General features: G+C 49.9%; 1 protein-coding gene across 1 annotated transcript; it reads left to right on the forward strand.

Moving 5' to 3' along the window:
* Positions 1–13,871: 13,871 nt before the first annotated feature.
* LOC117856307 (uncharacterized) lies at positions 13,872–17,032 on the forward strand. The gene is made up of 6 exons (XM_034738701.1): positions 13,872–13,973; positions 14,688–14,745; positions 16,076–16,098; positions 16,188–16,280; positions 16,341–16,467; positions 16,635–17,032. The coding sequence occupies exons 1-6, from the start codon at positions 13,872–13,874 to the stop codon at positions 17,030–17,032; spliced, it is 801 nt and encodes a 266-aa protein (XP_034594592.1).
* The last annotated feature ends 1,147 nt before the right edge of the window (positions 17,033–18,179 follow it).

Here is an 18,179-nt window from a genome sequence, read left to right on the forward strand (position 1 = left end):
GGATTAGCTTGATTAAGCAGAGTTTAGCCGCCTAACATGCGACACTCCTGGTTAACTCGAGCTAACACGAAGCGCCGTCGGACTTCATCCGATTTAACCACTTTAAACAGGATCGAGTTCAGCAACCCACACAAGGTGAGCGTTTACAGAGAATACAACGAGTCCACGGATTTAAACAAATTTTACTCATTTTGGTTCCACCATAAAATCCAACATTAGGGTTTACAAAACAAGATCAGAGGAAGCTAGCGGAAGACTTCGTCGGGGTCGGATGTCCTGGGCGAGGCCAGCCAGAACATCATTGGGTCCTCTCCTCGCCGTCCGAGGAAGGGTCCCACTCGACCGTCCAGCCTGGCGGGAGCTGGGGTGGCCAAGCACCAACCAGAGAGGGGTCGGACGCGGCAACTTCACCTGAAACAGAAGCCACAACAAGGCTGAGCTACTAAGCTCAGCAAGACTTAGCCGATAGGAGCAAGGACTACTCCTCCTTCTAGACATGCAAGCTTTTTGGCTGAGGGGTTTGTTTGCCAAAAGCACTAGTAACCTAGTTTTTCAAGTTTTTAGCTCCGGTTCTAGGTTCATTTACCAGTCTAGGTTGTGCATCCTGTTCTAAGCAAACATAGAGCCGAACAAGACATGTAAGTATATCAACAAACATTTGCCATCATCAGATTCCTCAATTACTCAGGGTGACATAGCGATCAAGAAATCTCAGACTGTGAGAGGCAGACGAATCGATTCGAGTTCTTTATCCATGCATGGTGAACCTAGCCCCACGACATCCGCGCACCCGGAGGTCGCTTCCTGTGTCGGCCTTCCCCATCAATCCCCTAACCCGTGTCGGGCCCATTTCCTTTGGTGCAAGGTTCCACAGAACCGGCCTCTGCCGTCCTGTGACCACACATTGCCACCACGTGCGATAACCAGCAGGGGAAACTCCGTTCCAAGAACAATGGGGCGACCGCTCACGTCTAGGTTCAATCCGGTACTAGGCTTCCTCATCCCATACTAAGTATGAGGCTAGTACTTTCAAACACTTGATCACGAACACCACCACTGTCGGACCTTAGCAAGTTTTCATAGACAGACGGGGCGTCCATCCGACCACCAAAGAGTTACCAAACCCTGCCCCGTCCATCGTCCTTATAGTTGTGACAGGAGAGTAACTCATGCAACTCCTACAACTCGCGAGTGACAGGAGATCACTCGACTTTTACCGTCTCCTATTTAAGCAGTGCAGCTACTCGGTCCAACAGCTAGTGCTCAGATCATGGTTACCTAAGTCATGCATCTATGGTTTCACACAACTCCTAGACGTAAATGTACAAACATGCTATACGGAAGGCATGCGCAAGTTTGGCAAAACACGTAGGATTCTCATGCGACCGGGGCTTGCCTGCAAGCAAAGGGGGCGGGAACTGCTCGACTTCGGGGGTGGCTTCGGCTTCCGCGGGCAGGAACTCGGTTACAGCTTCTTCGTAGGGCGCCGGGTGCAACTCGTAGAAGCCGTCGGCGAGGTGCAGCTCTACACGAATGCAATGCAAGGGTTAGCTTAACGTTTGATTCAACAGCAACACTGGCTCGCCTGAGCCCAGAAACTTGCGACAAAGAGCAGGAGGTTATGGTGGTTCGAGAGAGCTGATGATAATCAACAGGTAAGGGTAGGAAGGGAAACTAGTGGTCTGATCCTTTGTACTAGAGGATGTGACAACTGGGATCCTTAGACGCAAGCGCTTCAGGGTTCCCAAGTCTTACACGTACACCCTCGAGTCGAAGGAAAAGATCACAGCCAAGCCCTCGGGCGAGGCGGACAAGGGTCGGCGGAACAGACAGGGTCGGACGAGATGGAACTGGGGTCGGGCGGATAGGAGGGGTCGGGCGAAGCGGACTTAGGGTCGGCAACTCACCTTCTTCCTGAAAGGAAAGCTTGGGGTCGGAAAGAGGCAGACTTGGGCGAAGGGACTAAAGCTTTGAGCAAGGACTAAGACTGGCGATGCTCCGGCGGCGGCGCTTCTTGTGGATCACAAGAGAGCTCTACGCAGCACAAAGGAGCAAGCTGCTGGGTGACTTGGAGGAACTGAGAAGGAACTGGGAGAAGAACTTCTCAAGAACTGGATGGGTGGCGCTAGGAGCTTGAGCAGGGAGCTATAGGAGGCTTAAGGCAACCAAGGCGGAGGGAACTCCGGTGACGGGGGCATTCCTTTTATAGCTGCTGGAGCAGAGGAAACGGAAACGTCGCGGAGAGAGAGAAGGGGAGCGGCGCGAAGGCCGGGGAGAAGCACTGGAGTGCTCTGCCGTGGCGGCGATTGAGCAAACAGGGCGGTGCTGCAGAACTCCGGGGGTGACGCCAGCGATCATTGCGCTATACCGTCAGGGCGGCGTAGGCGCGGGTAGACCGGTGGTTGGGATTTGGCGGAGAGCGGGCGTCGTCGTGCGGAAGAGGTGATAGGAGCGACCGGTTAAACGGCGCTAGAAACGAGGGCGCACAGGTGGGAAGACAAGCGAACGCGGCGCGGGGGAGAGCGCGGAACAACAGATTGTCGGGCGGCTTCTGACAGAGCGGGGAAAGGAACTGTCGCGGCCGCGGTCGGGGTTGGCGATGGGGGAATCGTCGGGTAGCGACGACCGGGCGGCGCAACTGTTGCTGGAAGGGACGGAAAAGACGGGCGACATCGATCTCCGGGGCCGGGATCTGGTATCGTGATGATGGGCGTGGGAGACGAGGTTCTGCAGAAAGGGTGCAGAGGGCTTCCGCTGCCATTGGGGAAAAGGGGCGCGGGAACCAACTCTGTTCTTTGCCAGAGACAAAACTGGGCGATGGCGTCGGAGAAGACGAGCCACGCGGCAGGAAGACTCTGAGGCGGCCATGCAACTCGAGTGCGGCTGGCGCGGGGGATCTGGAAAAAAGATCTCACGGGTCCACCAGGGATAGATCGGACGGGTGAGGAAGATCAGCAAGATCCGATGGCGGGTTGAACTCGCCAGGGTCGGAAGAGGATCGAAACGGTAGGGGTCGGATCTCAGGGGTCGGAACTGACGGAAGACTGAGCACTTAGGTGCGGTCAAACAGAACAGCTGACTAAGGTTAAGGGCTGAGATCGAACCTAACTGGGAAAGGTTAGGGGTCGGTCGTTACAGCCTACCCCTCTTAAAAAGAATCTCGTCCCGAGATTCAAAGATCAAGGGTGTGCTGTTCTTACCTCCTTGATGGGACAGAAAACCTGGGAAACGCTTATTCAGATATTCGTCCGTTTCCCACGTTGCTTCATCTTTGGTGTGGTTTCTACAGAGGATCTTGTACATCCTTACCACTTGGCGTCGGGTGTGCCTTTCCTTTTGGTCAAGAACTCGATCTGGGTACTCGGCGTAGGTCAGGTCAGGTTCTACTTGAAGCTGTTCTTGTTCTAAGATCTCTGCTGGAATTCGGACACATTTCTTCAACTGAGACACATGGAAAACATCATGTATGGCTGATAGCTGTTCTGGGAGTTGGATCCGGTAAGCAACGGGTCCACATTTCTCCACAATCTCATAAGGGCCAACATAGCGGGGAGCTAACTTGCCCTTTATTCCAAACCGTTGCACTCCTTTGGTCGGGGAGACTCGAAGGTACACATGATCACCAAGGTCGAACTGGAGAGGTCTCCTCCGCTGGTCGGAGCAACTCTTCTGTCGAGATTGGGCAGCCTTGAGATTTGCCTGGATTACCTTCACTTGCTCCTCGGCTTCTGCCACTAAGTCAGGGCCATAAACCTGTCTCTCTCCTGGTTGGGACCAGTTCAAGGGTGTCCTGCATCTTCGGCCGTACAAGGCCTCAAACGGTGCCATCTTCAAACTGGCCTGATAGCTGTTATTGTAGGAGAACTCTGCTAAGGGCAGGCACTTGTCCCAGTTTTTGTCATAGTGGATGACACAAGCTCTTAACATGTCTTCGAGGATCTGATTTACTCTCTCGGTTTGGCCATCGGTTTGGGGATGATACGTTGAGCTTCGGATGAGCTTGGTGCCCATAGATGCTTGTAATTGCTCCCAAAAACGGGCCACAAATTGAACTCCTCGATCAGAGATGATGGTCTTGGGTACACCATGTAGGGAAACGATACGGTCGAGGTACCACTCTGCATATTGCTTGACTGTATAGGTAGTTCGAACAGGAAGGAAATGTGCTGTCTTGGTCAGACGGTCCACTATAACTCAGATGGAATCACACCGTTGAGTTGTAACGGGTAATCCAACTATGAAATCCATGCTGATGTCTTCCCATTTCCAAGAGGGAATAGGTAGCGGTTGCAGGGTTCCTGCTACCTTCAAGTGACTGGCCTTGACACGTTGACAAGTGTCACATTCTGAAACATAACGAGCTATCTCCGGTTTCATCCCACTCCACCAAAAGGTTTGACGAAGATCATGGTACATCTTATTGCTGCCAGGATGGATCGAGAACTTGGAGAGATGAGCTTCATCTAGGATCTGCTTCCTCAATTCGGGGTCGGCGGGCACTACTAGTCGGTTTCCATAATACACACCTCTCGTTTGGTCCTGACGGAAAAGCTTATATCCTTCCTCCTTCGCTGAGATCTTGCTGATGATCCGTTTTACATCCTTATCCTCCACTTGTGCTGACCGAATTCGGTCCTCCAAAACTGAGTCAAGGGTGATGTGATCAAGGGTTCCATGAGGAACAATCTCTAAACTTAGTTTTCCCATCTCGTGACACAGGGTTTTGGTGAAGGTTGTCGACAACAAGAAGTTGCAATGGGGTTTGCGACTGAGGGCATCGGCTACCACATTGGCCTTGCCAGGGTGATAGTGCACTTCCAACTCATAATCCTTTATCAACTCCAGCCATCTTCTCTGACGCATGTTGAGGTCGGCTTGAGTGAAGATGTACTTGAGGCTCTTGTGGTCGGTATAAATGTTGCAGTGAGCTCCCATTAAGTAGTGCCTCCATATCTTCAAGGCATGTATCACTGCTGCCAACTCAAGGTCATGGGTCGGGTAGTTCAGCTCATGAGGTCGTAACGCACGTGAGGCATAGGCAATGACTCGGCTGTCTTGCATAAGAACACATCCGAGTCCAGTGCTAGAGGCGTCACAGTATACGTCATACGGCCTAGAGGGGTCGGGTTGAGTCAAAACTGGGGCGGTGGTCAGCAAGTGCTTCAGGGTCTTGAAAGCTTCTTCACACTTGGTGTCCCACACAAACTTGGCCTCCTTCTTTAGCAACTCGGTCATCGGCTTAGCTATCTTGGAGAAATCCGGTATAAAACGCCGATAGTAACCTGCCAGTCCAAGGAAACTCCTGATCTGGTGTACCGAGGCAGGGGGCTTCCATTCCATGACTTCTTGCACCTTACTGGGATCCACGGCGATACCGTCCTTGGAGATAGTGTGTCCCAAAAACTTGACACTATCTAACCAAAACTCACACTTGGAGAACTTTGCATAAAGCTGATGATCTCTCAGTCGTTGGAGAACTATGTGAAGATGGGCGGCATGCTCTTTCTTGTCCTTTGAGTACACTAGGATATCATCAATGAACACCACTACAAACTTGTCCAGCTCGGGCATAAACACCGAGTTCATAAGGTACATGAAGTAAGCGGGTGCATTGGTGAGTCCAAAGGACATGACTAGGTACTCATACAGTCCATATCTGGTAGAGAAAGCTGTCTTGGGTATGTCATAAGGTCGAATCTTGATTTGGTGATAACCAGAACGAAGATCGATCTTGGAGAACACTTTTGCTCCGGCTAACTGATCGAATAAGACATCAATGCGGGGCAGTGGGTACTTGTTCTTGACTGTTACCGCATTGAGGGGTCGGTAATCCACACACATCCGTAAACTGCCGTCTTTCTTCTTCACAAACAGGGCGGGACAACCCCAAGATGATGTACTGGGTCGAATGAAGCCCTTTTCCAACAGGTCGTGTAACTGGGTCTTCAACACGGCTAACTCAGCGGGTGGCATCCGATAGGGTCTCTTAGATATCGGGGCTGTGCCAGGAAGCAACTCTATAGAAAACTCCACTTCTCTGTCAGGTGGCATGCCTGGCAAATCTTCTGGAAACACCTCTGGGTACTCACAGATAACCGGGAGGTCTTCTAAACGGGCTCCCACGAGAGGATAGGCATAAGGAGTCGAAGACTCAGGTTGGGTCAAGGATAGGGTAGAACTGCCATGAGAGGGTGAGCTGATGTAAAGAGATCGGGCTGATGTGTCTAAAACAACATGATGTCGGGCCATCCAATCCATGCCAAGGATGAAATCTAGGCCTTCGAGGTCAAGGATGATAAGGTTTTCCTTGAAGAGGGTGGGGCCTAGCTGGAGAGGTACAAGAATAATGACCTGATCCGACGTTATCCTTCCTCCAGGAGTGGCGATCACATAGGGTTCCTTAGTGTGACCGACACTTATCCCACATCTTTCCCTTGCCTTATTCCCGATAAAGCTATGAGAGGCTCCCGAATCAAACAACACAACAACAGCTTGATTTAAAACAAGGAAAGTACCCGTCATTACTGACGCACCTTCGGGAAGTTCGGTCAAGCTGGTGTAGTTGAGTCGGCCTTGTCGGACTTGCACCTTGGGCCTTCTTCCTCTGGCTGTCATGGGGTTCTGGCCTTGCTGCTGATTCTTGTTCCTGGGGCAGTCCTTTGCAAAATGTCCCTCATTGCCGCAGGTGAAACATCTGTTACTGGCTGCCGGACGAGCTGGCGTTGGCAGGGTTGGCCGGGGTACTTGCGGTTGGAAGCCTGGGAAACGAGGCATTGCGGCCGGCGGGGGTCGGGCGATCCAATTCCCTGACTGTTGGGGTCGGCCAGGGGCTTGTGGAGGGATCATCCGGAACCTTCGGGTTGGCGGGCTCGGAAAAGCCACAGAGGCTTTCCTCTTCTGGTCGGCCTTGAGAGCTTGCATGCAGTCCTCCTGGGAGATGGCCAGGTTGACCAACTTGTTATAGGTGTCTACCCTGATGGGGTTCAGCCTTTCCCTGAGCTCCAAGCTCAGTCCTCGGCGGAATCTGTCCCGCTTCTTCTCATCGGTGTCCGCATGATAACCAGCATAACGGCAGAGGTCGTTGAACGCCTGGGCGTAGTGCAGCACATCCCGGGTTCCTTGGGTGAGGGCCAGAAACTCGTTGAGCTTGCGCTCCAGGAGACCTTCGGGAATGTGATGCGCTTTAAACGCCGTCTTGAACTCATTCCAACTGACCACGTGGTCAGCAGGTAGCATGGCATGGTAGTGGTCCCACCAAAGCCGGGCGGAACCACGCAGCTGCTGAGCTGCGAACCGCGCCTTGTTGTTGTCAGGGCATGGAGCGGTAAGAAGCTCAAACTTGGATTCGATCGTACGAACCCATGCATCAGCGTCAAGGGGTTCTTGTGTCTTTTGGAACAGCGGGGGCTGCGTCCCCAGAAAGTCCTCGTACCGCGTGACATGCGGCTGCTGCTGTGCTCTACCACCATGTGGCTGCGGTTGTTGTCCTTACACCAGATGCCTTAGCAGCTCGGTTTGAGTTGCTAAGATTGCCTCCAACGGCGATGGTGGCGGGGGTGGGGGAAGATCCTGTCGCTGATCACTACCACTGGGCATAGTTCCAGACCTCGTGCGGTGCGCCATCTGCAAGAGTTAACGCCCCATTACTTTCATAACCTTAGGTATACTCCAACAAATGGGAACGTATGAATTAAATCCTTTAATGCGACTCTTGCCAATGGTGCATCACACGTCCTCATAGAGGAAGCACATTCCTCCCATTTTCACATAGATATCCTCTACTTATCCCGGTATTCCACGTCAGGCACACATGCCACATACAGACTCCTAGGGTCGGATCCACTCGAACCAAGGGGGCGGATACGGTCCATACTCGAAGAGGGTCGGACGAGGCGGAGACTGCCTCAAGGGTCGGCGCACTCTGGCTCGCAACTAGGGTTGGCCAACTGAACAGGCTCCCCGAAAACAGCACAGGGTTATGGCACCACTCACTCAACCTTAGCATCCACACCATACGAAAAAGGATAAACTATGCACCGGTGGACTTTATACACAACGATGTTTCAGCACAGGGAGTACTCAACTCAAGGCTAACCTATTACAGCTCTTCCAAAACTAGGCTGCCGAGGAGTACAACAAAAGAAAGGAAGGTTCCCTAAGAACCCTTAAGCTACCACTGGACACTATGAGTCGGAGAAGGGGCGCCATCTTCTTCTATGTCCATGCTGGACGCTCCCTCGTCTTCCTCAGGGTCCTCCTGAGCTTCAAGCTGCATGTTGAGGGCATGCATATCTTCAAGCTCAGCTTGGTGCTCCTCTAGGTGGGCATTGGCAACTGCCAACTCCATCTCTACCTCCATCTTCTCCTCCGAGAGCTCGATCAGGCCGTCCACGAGGTCGGCAACTTCTCCTTCCAGCTCGGAGATCCGATCTTGCATGTCGTGGATCTGGACACCACGTTGGATCAGCTGGTAGGTTTGGCCTACCAGGTCTCTTCTAGCTGCCTGGAGGTAGCCGTGGGTGTCTGCTGCCGTTCGGGCAAAGAGAGTCATGGCTCTTCCTTGGAGCTCTATCAACCGGTAAAAAGCAGCCATGCAACGGACGTTGGTGGAGATGGTGACCATTACACAGGTAGTGGCCAACACCTCAAGGTTTCCGATGCAGTCCAGCCAGGCCGGGTCCAGCCAACTCCTGACGGGAAAAAGACCGATCGGGTCCAGCGTGATCTCCACAGGGTGGAACTGACAGAACTGCGTGAGCAACTGAAGAGCGGCGGATTCCCACGTATCTTTTGGAGAAAGACCGTAGGCTATGATGCCCAGGGAGGGCCAGTCGGGCCGCGCAAGAGGAGGTGGTACCAGCGCTTGCACCTGGCACGTCTGGATGCCCTGCTCCACATACAGCCGTCCAGAATACAGGGGCGGGGACTGATGCCCAAACCATCTCAACGTATCCCACAAGATCGCGGGAAACCCCTCGAAATGTAGGCACGTTGATTGGAAGGTACCGTCCGCTCTAAACACCACATGCCCGGGAACAGCCATCTGGAACCAAGAAAATCGAGGTCACGTGAGATAACTCCGAGGATCAGGGGTCGGATAGAGAAGCAGAAGGGCTTAACCGAAAGCAACTAAGAGGAACTAGAAATCCTTAGATCCAACAGAACTCTTTCGAACAGGGCTGCTGTTTGAGAAGGAAACATTACAGGTTTTAGGTATGACGCATGCACGGCCTACCGTACTCTTAACCAAAAACAACTGCCCGAACTTTGGGTCTTACGCGGTCAGCGCCGGTGACAAGGCAACAATACGTCTCTCCCTATATTAACTAGTCGGTTCTAGCAACGCCTTAACGAGCGAGGTTAGCAACCTGCAGAGAACACCACACACGAACCTTTCGTGCCAGCACCCACGAAAGCGTCCCCAAACATTACCGTTCACTATAGGAACGGCACCCATGCGTCTAAGGCTGCATGGACAGCACTCAACCGTGGAAATAGGTTCCTTCCGAATAGAACCATATAACCCTTCGCATACTCGTGATGCGGCATCAGCACACGTATGACAAACGTGGCGAAACAACCGTGCCGATAGGTTCGTTGGAATCGAACCGTATCAACCTTCGTATGGATCACATACGGAACCTGCGCACGTATAATAGACGTGGGCGAAAAACAACCGCGAAGATAGGGTCCCTTGAATGGAACTCCCTATCAACCCTCGCATGCTCATGATGCGGAACTCGGCACGTATGACAAACGTGGCGAAGTGCTGGAGGACTTAGCAACATAACCAGATATTTACTAGTCACCTGAAACAACCCCAAAATCCCTTAGGGCCTCTCGCACTAAGTCATCCTTAACGATCATACGAGATTTTCAAAAGGTTCTTGCAACTTTTATATTTTCAAAAGAAGTGGTTAGGGCTCATTGGGTTCTCTAATATGCTAAACCTGGCTCTGATACCAGCTGTGGCGGAACCACCTCGGATTAGCTTGATTAAGCAGAGTTTAGCCGCCTAACATGCGACACTCCTGGTTAACTCGAGCTAACACGAAGCGCCGTCGGACTTCATCCGATTTAACCACTTTAAACAGGATCGAGTTCAGCAACCCACACAAGGTGAGTGTTTACAGAGAATACAACGAGTCCACGGATTTAAACAAGTTTTACTCATTTTGGTTCCACCATAAAATTCAACATTAGGGTTTACAAAACAAGATCAGAGGAAGCTAGCGGAAGACTTCATCGGGGTCGGATGTCCTGGGCGAGGCCAGCCAGAACATCATTGGGTCCTCTCCTCGCCGTCCGAGGAAGGGTCCCACTCGACCGTCCAGCCTGGCGGGAGCTGGGGCGGCCAAGCACCAACCAGAGAGGGGTCGGACGCGGCAACTTCACCTGAAACAGAAGCCACAACAAGGCTGAGCTACTAAGCTCAGCAAGACTTAGCCGATAGGAGCAAGGACTACTCCTCCTTCTAGACATGCAAGCTTTTTGGCTGAGGGGTTTGTTTGCCAAAAGCACTAGTAACCTAGTTTTTCAAGTTTTTAGCTCCGGTTCTAGGTTCATTTACCAGTCTAGGTTGTGCATCCTGTTCTAAGCAAACATAGAGCCGAACAAGACATGTAAGTATATCAACAAACATTTGCCATCATCAGATTCCTCAATTACTCAGGGTGACATAGCGATCAAGAAATCTCAGACTGTGAGAGGCAGACGAATCGATTCGAGTTCTTTATCCATGCATGGTGAACCTAGCCCCACGACATCCGCGCACCCGGAGGTCGCTTCCTGTGTCGGCCTTCCCCATCAATCCCCTAACCCGTGTCGGGCCCATTTCCTTTGGTGCAAGGTTCCACAGAACCGGCCTCTGCCGTCCTGTGACCACACATTGCCACCACGTGCGATAACCAGCAGGGGAAACTCCGTTCCAAGAACAATGGGGCGACCGCTCACGTCTAGGTTCAATCCGGTACTAGGCTTCCTCATCCCATACTAAGTATGAGGCTAGTACTTTCAAACACTTGATCACGAACACCACCACTGTCGGGCCTTAGCAAGTTTTCATAGACAGACGGGGCGTCCATCCGACCACCAAAGAGTTACCAAACCCTGCCCCGTCCATCGTCCTTATAGTTGTGACAGGAGAGTAACTCATGCAACTCCTACAACTCGCGAGTGACAGGAGATCACTCGACTTTTACCGTCTCCTATTTAAGCAGTGCAGCTACTCGGTCCAACAGCTAGTGCTCAGATCATGGTTACCTAAGTCATGCATCTATGGTTTCACACAACTCCTAGACGTAAATGTACAAACATGCTATACGGAAGGCATGCGCAAGTTTGGCAAAACACGTAGGATTCTCATGCAACCGGGGCTTGCCTGCAAGCAAAGGGGGCGGGAACTGCTCGACTTCGGGGGTGGCTTCGGCTTCCGCGGGCAGGAACTCGGCTACAGCTTCTTCGTAGGGCGCCGGGTGCAACTCGTAGAAGCCGTCGGCGAGGTGCAGCTCTACACGAATGCAATGCAAGGGTTAGCTTAACGTTTGATTCAACAGCAACACTGGCTCGCCTGAGCCCAGAAACTTGCGACAAAGAGTAGGAGGTTATGGTAGTTCGAGAGAGCTGATGATAATCAACAGGTAAGGGTAGGAAGGGAAACTAGTGGTCTGATCCTTTGTACTAGAGGATGTGACAACTGGGATCCTTAGACGCAAGCGCTTCAGGGTTCCCAAGTCTTACACGTACACCCTCGAGTCGAAGGAAAAGATCACAGCCAAGCCCTCGGGCGAGGCGGACAAGGGTCGGCGGAACAGACAGGGTCGGACGAGATGGAACTGGGGTCGGGCGGATAGGAGGGGTCGGGCGAAGCGGACTTAGGGTCGGCAACTCACCTTCTTCCTGAAAGGAAAGCTTGGGGTCGGGAAGAGGCAGACTTGGGCGAAGGGACTAAAGCTTTGAGCAAGGACTAAGACTGGCGATGCTCCGGCGGCGGCGCTTCTTGTGGATCACAAGAGAGCTCTACGCAGCACAAAGGAGCAAGCTGCTGGGTGACTTGGAGGAACTGAGAAGGAACTGGGAGAAGAACTTCTCAAGAACTGGATGGGTGGCGCTAGGAGCTTGAGCAGGGAGCTATAGGAGGCTTAAGGCAACCAAGGCGGAGGGAACTCCGGTGATGGGGGCATTCCTTTTATAGCTGCTGGAGCAGAGGAAACGGAAACGTCGCGGAGAGAGAGAAGGGGAGCGGCGCGAAGGCCGGGGAGAAGCACTGGAGTGCTCTGCCGTGGCGGCGATTGAGCAAACAGGGCGGTGCTGCAGAACTCCGGGGGTGACGCCAGCGATCATTGCGCTATACCGTCAGGGCGGCGTAGGCGCGGGTAGACCGGTGGTTGGGATTTGGCGGAGAGCGGGCGTCGTCGTGCGGAAGAGGTGATAGGAGCGACCGGTTAAACGGCGCTAGAAACAAGGGCGCACAGGTGGGAAGACAAGCGGACGCGGCGCGGGGGAGAGCGCGGAACAACAGATTGTCGGGCGGCTTCTGACAGAGCGGGGAAAGGAACTGTCGCGGCCGCGGTCGGGGTTGGTGATGGGGGAATCGTCGGGTAGCGACGACCGGGCGGCGCAACTGTTGCTGGAAGGGACGGAAAAGACGGGCGACATCGATCTCTGGGGCCGGGATCTGGTATCGTGATGATGGGCGCGGGAGACGAGGTTCTGCAGAAAGGGTGCAGAGGGCTTCCGCTGCCATTGGGGAAAAGGGGCGCGGGAACCAACTCTGTTCCTTGCCAGAGACAAAACTGGGTGATGGCGTCGGAGAAGACGAGCCACGCGGCAGGAAGACTCTGAGGCGGCCATGCAACTCGAGTGCGGCTGGCGCGGGGGATCTGGAAAAAAGATCTCGCGGGTCCACCAGGGATAGATCGGACGGGTGAGGAAGATCAGCAGGATCCGATGGCGGGTTGAACTCGCCGGGGTCGGAAGAGGATCGAAACGGTAGGGGTCGGATCTCAGGGGTCAGAACTGACGGAAGACTGAGCACTTAGGTGCGGTCAAACAGAACAGCTGACTAAGGTTAAGGGCTGAGATCGAACCTAACTGGGAAAGGTTAGGGGTCGGTCGTTACACCCAGCCTGTTCGCTTCAGCTTATAAGCCGGCCGAAAAGGTAAAACCCTGATTTGTTGTGAGAAGAAAACACTGTTTGGTGGCCGATAAGCCGGCTTAATAAGCTGAAACGAACAGGCCAAGCTAGGCCACGGGAAAACTTTTAAGCTAGTTGGCCACTTGCCCGGACCAATTTAATCCATGGGCTCCGCAGGAAGAGACGCGGGTGTATAAAATTCATGGTGGTTAAGCTCCGACAAAATCCTTGGTTTGGATGGAGAGAATCTAGTGATCGATCGCTGAGGGCACATTCAACAGTTTAGACAGCTGCCATATGCAAGTCACATATCTATATAAAGATCTGTCTTTTAGATTTTCTGCGAAGTATTTAATCCATTCGTATCATGGTGATCAAGTGTAAATTTGATCTGTGTAGCCTCAAGGGCTGCTCACTTGTCACGCCGTTCAGCTAGCAAAGCAGATCTTTTCCTTTCTATCTTATCCTTTCACATGACCGGATGAGCCCAAGGCCACCCATCTTCTCCGTTCCTCATCTCTCTCTCGTGTCCTTTGTTCCTCACGCATCATGGAGGGGTCGAGCTCAAGGACCTCAAGGCGCGGCCCCTCTCTCACCAACTCTCTCATGGCCGCGCTTAGTGCTTGGTGCTTCTACAGGTGGCGGTGCGACGCAACGTCCGGCGTGGCGCGGGAGCGAGGGTGCGCGGGGTGCTGCCGGCGAGCTAGGCAGGCTGCGACGGCCAGCTTCTGCGCGATGGCGGACAGCTCCGTGGGTGGCAACGGCAAGCAACTGAGATGGGCGGGAAGCAGCGACGAGCAGCTTCGCGCCATGTCTCCTTCCCACGTCGATTTTGCTGTAGGGGATCGAGCTTCAGCTTCGTCTTAAACAACAGCGTCGTACAACGGTGCTGAAGCCGTCTGTTTGCCTTGGGAGCACGAGCTGCGGCCATCTCTTCGCGAGATGACGGCGCAGCTGTCTCTCACAGGCCCGTTCCTGAGGGTGTGCAGCCCGTGCTACTGCACAGGGTCTCCATTTTTTGGGGCTTCCATTTTTCAGGCCTACAGCCCATCATGCCCACCAAATTTCTGGGCCAAAATTTATTTTTCCTAGTCATCGATTCACAGAAGAAAGGGCGAAGCCCAAAGGCCTGGGCGCCTGGCTCCTTTTTCCCATCGCGCGTTGTCCGCTCGTCTCCCGACTCCGCGGCTTCCAAATTCCAATTCCAATCTCGTCTAGGGACTAGGTTAAGTTGCGCTGCCCGCCCTTCCGGCCGCTACTACTGCAGTACTGCTAAGTGCTAATCGCCTAATCCTGTTCTGCTAGTCACCGCGTGAGGCCTTCTGGAGTTCTGGTTCTGGTAATCTGGTCCCTGCGGACGGGAGTGCTACCAGTGCTACGAGACAGGGGCCCTGCTACGAGACTAGGACAAGTTCACAAGTCACAAGGTAATATACTATAATACTAATATTAATTATTTTCTTTACTTGATCGATTCTACTTCTTCCTTCACATGGATTAGTGAATCAAAATTTTCTTATGTTTTGTATACATGTGCATGAATTGGTCTAGATCAAAGCCATGTCTTCTGCAAATCAATCTAGAAAATTTGAATCAGGTTATCAAAAGCGTAAGAAAAAACAAAGGATGAAAGAATTAACTCAATCTCAAAAAGGAGCTATGGATAGATTTATTAGAAAATAATCGCGAGTGTCCTCCAATAATCAGACAATTGATCAGAGTCATCCAATTGATGATAATGCTGATAGTGATCCTATAGATGGGCATGGGCAAATAGAGACTGAAAATAATTTTGAGATATAGGAAGTTCTTAATGACAACACAAATGAGCAAATAGATAATAATGGTGATAATTTGGATACTAATCCCGTTGAGGATGTTGATGATTCTTTTCAGTCAGATATATTTGATCCTAGGTATTGGGATTCGCTTGATGCTAAACAAACTGACATTTTAGCAGAAAAGGGAGCTAAAAGAGACTTATCAATTCAAAAAGGTCCTAGGGATAGATATTCTAGAAGGTTTTGTGCACAATTCTATACTAGAGTATTATCAAATGGAGAGCATTGCGATAGGGATTGGCTTGTTTATTCTAAAGAGCTCGATAGAGTATTTTGCTTAAAGAGCTCGATAGAGTATTTTGCTTCAGTTGTAAATTATTCACAAAAGGGAACCGGAAAGGTTATCTGGCAAATGAGGGGTATAGTGATTGGGCACATCTTGGCACTAGACTTAAAGAGCATGAGACAAGTGCTGATCATGTTTTAAATATGATCGCTTGGTATGAGCTGCGTAGTAGACTGCAAAAGGATCAAACTATTGATAAAACTGCTCAGCGACAACTTGAGAAAGAAAAGGACCATTGGAAAAAAGTTCTGTTCATAATTGTTTCCATTCTAAAATTTCTTGCCAAGCATAATCTAGCATTTCGTGGTAGTAACAGCAAACTATCGGATACATCTTTAATTATAAGATACGTGGATACATCTTCCGATCATGTTTCGAAGAATCCTTTCTAGGATTTTTAGATGTAAACAATACGACTGGAGAAGGACTCTTTAATGTGCTACGGAATGAGCTAAAGCAACTTGATCTTAATATAGATGATGTGAGAGGATAAGGCTATGATAATGGGGCAAATATGAAATGATGCAACAAGGGAGTAAAGACAAAATTTTTGGATGTAAATCCTAGAGCTTTCTATTCTGCTTGTGGTTGTCATAGCCTTAATCTTATACTTTGTGACATGGCCAAGAATTGTGGTAGAGCTAAAGATTTTTTTGGGATCATCCAACACATCTACACAACATTTGCTAATTCCACTAAGAAATGGCAGATTCTCAAACATAATATAATAGGATGGACTCTCAAGTCAGTGTCAACTACACGTTGGGAGAGTCGTGTTGAAAGTGTTAAAACTATTAGATTTCAATGTGCAGATATCCGGGAGGCTCTACTTCAGGTATTCAATATTTTCATATTATACTAATAATGTCATAATTCATTTGACCATTTCTAAATCTAATGATATATTGCTTCTTTTAATCTCAGGTATCTGATATTGAAAATGATGTAAAAATAAGCAGTGAGGCTAAAGGTCTAGCAAATAATGAACTTGGAGAGTACGAATTTATAGTGGCAATAGTAATTTGGTATGAAGTATTATATGCCATTAATTTAGTAAGTAAATAGTTGCAATCAAAGGATATGCTTATTGATGTTGCTATTGACGAAGTGAAGGGGCTGATTGCGTTCTTCAAAGGGTACAGGGAAACTGGTTTCTTAGAGGTATTGGAGACAGCAAAAGGAATTGCACTTGAGATAGATATTGGTATAGAGTTTCAAAAGAAACGAGAGATTAAAAGAAAGAGACATTTTGATGAGAATCCAGATGATGCAAATGCTTCCACACAGTCTGCAGAGGAATCATTTAGAATCAACTATTTTCTAAATATCGTTAATCAAGCTATTTCCTCACTTACAACGAGATTTGAACAGTATCAAGTCTTGAGGGCGCCCTTACAAGAGATGGTAAATCTGATATTGATGCTAATGAACTGTTTGTGGAGTTAATGTTTCTTCAAGATTTCATTCCAGAAGAAAATATGGGTCCTATTGAGATTCTAAAGTTTCTGAAGCGACATGATTATTTTCCCAATGCTATTATTGCATATAGAGTTCTCTTAACCATTCCTAGAACTGTTGCATCAGCAGAACGTAGCTTTTCTAAATTGAAGCTATTGAAGTCTTACTTGCGTTCTACAATGACACAAGAAAGACTAAATGATTTGGCCATGATAGCACTTGAGAGTGACATATTGGAGAAGATTGAATATGAGTTTATTATTGAAAATTTCATTTCAAGGAACACCAAAAGAATGATGCTCTTCGGATAAAGATTATGCAACAAGATTAAACAGGTACGGTTGTTCATGTATCATATTTCTATGTAATATATTATATTATTATACTATATATTATTTTATTACTTTATTTGGCCGTAGCCCTCATTTTATAGTTCGATACAGGATCTCGGTTTATGCTGGTCTCTCGGGTGGGACGAGGGTCTTTTTACAAGTATACCGGCTCACATATGGCAAACCGACGCCCGTGGTACGTGTCCTGCACTGCATTTCGGAGGATTCATTTTGACATGTTCTTGCATCGAGGATTATAGTATTCTTAGACGATTGTTTGGCCCCCAAGAGAGTTTTGCTGCAACTTGTTTTCATCTAATCAGTTTCGAATATTTGATTTCTTTGGATTGAAATATTTTTTCTTTCAACAAATATCCTATGCACGTTTTGCATTCAGAAGAAGAGAATAAATGGTACTATCTCCTGATCCAAATTTGATGGGGTTTTGGGCAGCTAATTTCATTCGCTTTTTCTTGCTATTTGAAACGTCAACTGCTTCGGACCGGAGGCAATAATTGGAAATTACGGTCATCCAAGATTTAAATAAATCTGCCAGCCGGAAAGATTACCCCCACAACATTGAACTCAGAAGAAATCTCAGCCAATTTGACGGGGAAAACCTCCAAACTCCAGCTTCACCCTATAGGGCCGCACCGTAACCTAAACCGATCACAGTTAATCTGCCTGAGAAAACTTTCGAACCCCAGCTTCACCCTATAGGTTGCACTGTAACCTAGGCCGACCACGACCAACTGGGTTGGCGACAACTGCAACTACCCTTGGTAGGAGGGACCAAACCAATCATAGGTGCCGATATAGGAGGATCCAAACCAACCATAGGTGCCACATATCGGCGTCCTAGTTAGTGTCTCCCTCGGACTGGGAATACAAGAGTGTTGGCTCAACATGTATTACAACAAACGAATTAACGAAAGGACATGGTGCTCCATGTAATGATTCTTTCACCATGACTTTGCAAGAGCGCAATGTACATATGCCACTTCAGTTTGGAGTAGTATGTTTGATCTTCTTCAGTTTGAAGTATCTCTATCTTGTCTATGTGTGGCACGTTGGTGATTTGTTGTTGGGTTGATCTCGGCTAAACGGTCAGTAGACCAAGTTCGAG

This window comes from Setaria viridis, chromosome 5 (genome assembly GCF_005286985.2).
Source record: "Setaria viridis chromosome 5, Setaria_viridis_v4.0, whole genome shotgun sequence".
In the NCBI taxonomy this organism is placed as follows: Eukaryota; Viridiplantae; Streptophyta; class Magnoliopsida; order Poales; family Poaceae; genus Setaria; species Setaria viridis.

Coding starts and splice junctions, on each gene's coding strand:
- LOC117856307 (XM_034738701.1), top strand. CDS start 13,872: ATGGCGGACAGCTCCGTGGGTGGCAACGGCAAGCAACTGAGATGGGCG. Junction 13,974..14,687: donor CTTCCCACGTCGATTTTGCT/GTAGGGGATCGA, acceptor GAATTGGTCTAG/ATCAAAGCCATGTCTTCTGC. Junction 16,099..16,187: donor TCCGGGAGGCTCTACTTCAG/GTATTCAATATT, acceptor TTTTAATCTCAG/GTATCTGATATTGAAAATGA.